Source organism: Phocoena sinus, chromosome 8, assembly GCF_008692025.1.
Source record: "Phocoena sinus isolate mPhoSin1 chromosome 8, mPhoSin1.pri, whole genome shotgun sequence".
In the NCBI taxonomy this organism is placed as follows: domain Eukaryota; kingdom Metazoa; phylum Chordata; class Mammalia; order Artiodactyla; family Phocoenidae; genus Phocoena; species Phocoena sinus.
Genome location: NC_045770.1, coordinates 7,937,127 through 7,939,174, shown reverse-complemented (window position 1 = coordinate 7,939,174; position 2,048 = coordinate 7,937,127). Strand labels below are relative to the sequence as shown.

General features: G+C 42.5%; 1 protein-coding gene across 1 annotated transcript; it reads right to left on the bottom strand.

The window, feature by feature from the left end:
* Nucleotides 1–564: 564 nt before the first annotated feature.
* PATE2 (prostate and testis expressed 2) lies at nt 565–1,177 on the bottom strand. The gene is made up of 2 exons (XM_032638797.1): nt 1,060–1,177; nt 565–701 (listed from the first exon to the last, which is right to left on the bottom strand). The coding sequence occupies exons 1-2, from the start codon at nt 1,175–1,177 to the stop codon at nt 565–567; spliced, it is 255 nt and encodes an 84-aa protein (XP_032494688.1).
* Between the last annotated feature and the right edge of the window lie 871 nt (nt 1,178–2,048).

Genomic DNA, 2,048 nt, shown 5'->3' with positions numbered 1-2,048 from the left:
TCATCCCTTTGCCTGTCCAGTTTTTTCCTGGCCTGAGATTCCTCCTAAGAGCTCTACCAGAGAAAGATGGGGCTCACGTTGCCAGCAAATTGGGAAACTGGAGTTAGTCTTCTTTTATCTCCATAACCCATGGGCAAAAGGAGAGTGCCAGGTGTCAGAGCTAATCAAGAGAGAATCCCAGCCCAGAGGAGTGGGTATGGACAATAAAGTATGATCACAGAATTCCCAAGATGAGATTGGGATTATTTTGACACAAGTCTTTGCATTTCCATATAGGAGATAATAAATAACCAATTTAAAACCCAACACTATTCATGGCAGCACCATCATAAGAAAACCAAAACGCTGTGCGCGGGGATTTGCAAAAATTCCGCCTAGTGCTCCATCACTAATGAGAATCAGTTATCTCCTAGTAGCCTCCTTATGATGGCTACTCTTCACTACCAGCTGGCTTTCTCACTCTCTACCATTGGTTAGAAGTGGAGAGCAAAATACAGGTTTGGGGGAAAAGATAAGGGGGATGGTGAGTTGAAGAATAATCAAAAATCCAGGAGACATGCAGAACTAGACTCCCTCAGGGAGGTTGCAATAGTTTTTATGTTTGCAACAGATGAGCTCTGTCCTCTTTTCAAAACTTAAGAAGTTGATGTCCTCACAGTTGGTCATACACGACAGTTTTGAATAAAAATACATACTCCGCCCTGAGGAGGTGAAAGAGAGGGAATATAACTGTAATGACTCTGTTTTCTCCAACCATATTCCTAGGAATAACCTCTTTTCAGAGACTCAATGATCTTCCTCTAGACCCAAATGAGCTAAAAGACAGAGTCTATCAATTACTGACCCAGAGAGTGGATTTTATTTCCTAACTTATAAGGAACACTCACCTTTCCTTTCCTCAAAGCTGTCTTAAGGAAAAGTCCATCTTTGCCCTACCCTCTGCAGGACCACCCCATCCTCACCCATCCTACTCACCCATGTATTCCATGGACAAAAGCAGGTAACTGTCTCTAAGGGGAAAAGGCGGTTGCTTCTCAGTCACTTTATACCCAACACTACCTTTTCTGGTAAGTAAGTAAATGTTTTCAACAACACAGGTCTGGTGGTACTTCAGGGTGCAGGACCTCGTGCCTTCATAGCATATCCCAAGATGATATTTTTTACATTTATAACACATCGTTGAAGGCTCTGCCAGACACAGAAAGAGGTGCTTAAAGGATGCAGTATGGAGAAGGTTCTCCAGGCCTGGGGGCTTCCCAACAGGAACTTACTATTGACTAGTGGTTCCCAACTTTTCTAGGGATCCTGATCCCTTTGATAATCTTGTGAAAGCTAACTTATATAGACATAAATCAAATACTGTATATAATCTCAAAAGGTTGGAGTTCCTGTAAAATTTATCTATGGTCCCCAAGTAATGAACCCCTTATCTAGCCTAATGATTTTGTCCAGTAATGGGGAAGAGGAAGCAAAGACGGGGACTTTAGCTTCCTTACTCCATGAAATGGACTAAATTGGTCTGGGAGAAGATCAAACTCCTAGGATTCTATAGTAGGAATGGATAACAGCTTTCTTAAAAGATGGAGGGGAAGGTTTACTCCAAAAATGTCACCAATAACCTTTTTACCAAGGACTTTAGACTAGCTGTGGTCATACCTATCAGATGTTCACAAAATTCACCTGTGAAAAGAAGAAGTTTCCCTGTCATAATCGTACATGCATCGGCCAAAGCCCCAAGAGCCAATTCTGGAAATTTCTCCTCCCCCAGCATCTTCCCATCTCTTAATCAACAACCAACCCTTCCTCTGTCTCCAGGACTTATCCTTACTCATGCAGACCAGAAAGACTATGCACAGCAGAAAGAGAACAAACATCCTGGGACTTTGGTCATGTGCAGTTGCCTGTGGAAGGTACTGGTTGATCTCCCCCAGTGTTTTGTCCTTGGGCTATTCAGCTAAATCATATAATCATAAAATTTCAGTGACGAACAGTACCTCAATGTTCCCAGAACCAAGCAAACCACCAACTGGAGTCTCAATGTCCCTAAG

Excerpts from the sequence above, each read along its gene's own strand:
- PATE2 (XM_032638797.1), bottom strand. The coding sequence starts at position 1,177 with ATGTGTTATAAATGTAAAAAATATCATCTTGGGATATGCTATGAAGGC. Across the intron at positions 702-1,059 it reads TTACTTACTTACCAGAAAAG|GGCGGAGTATGTATTTTTAT; the intron begins GTAGTGTTGGGT and ends TCACCTCCTCAG.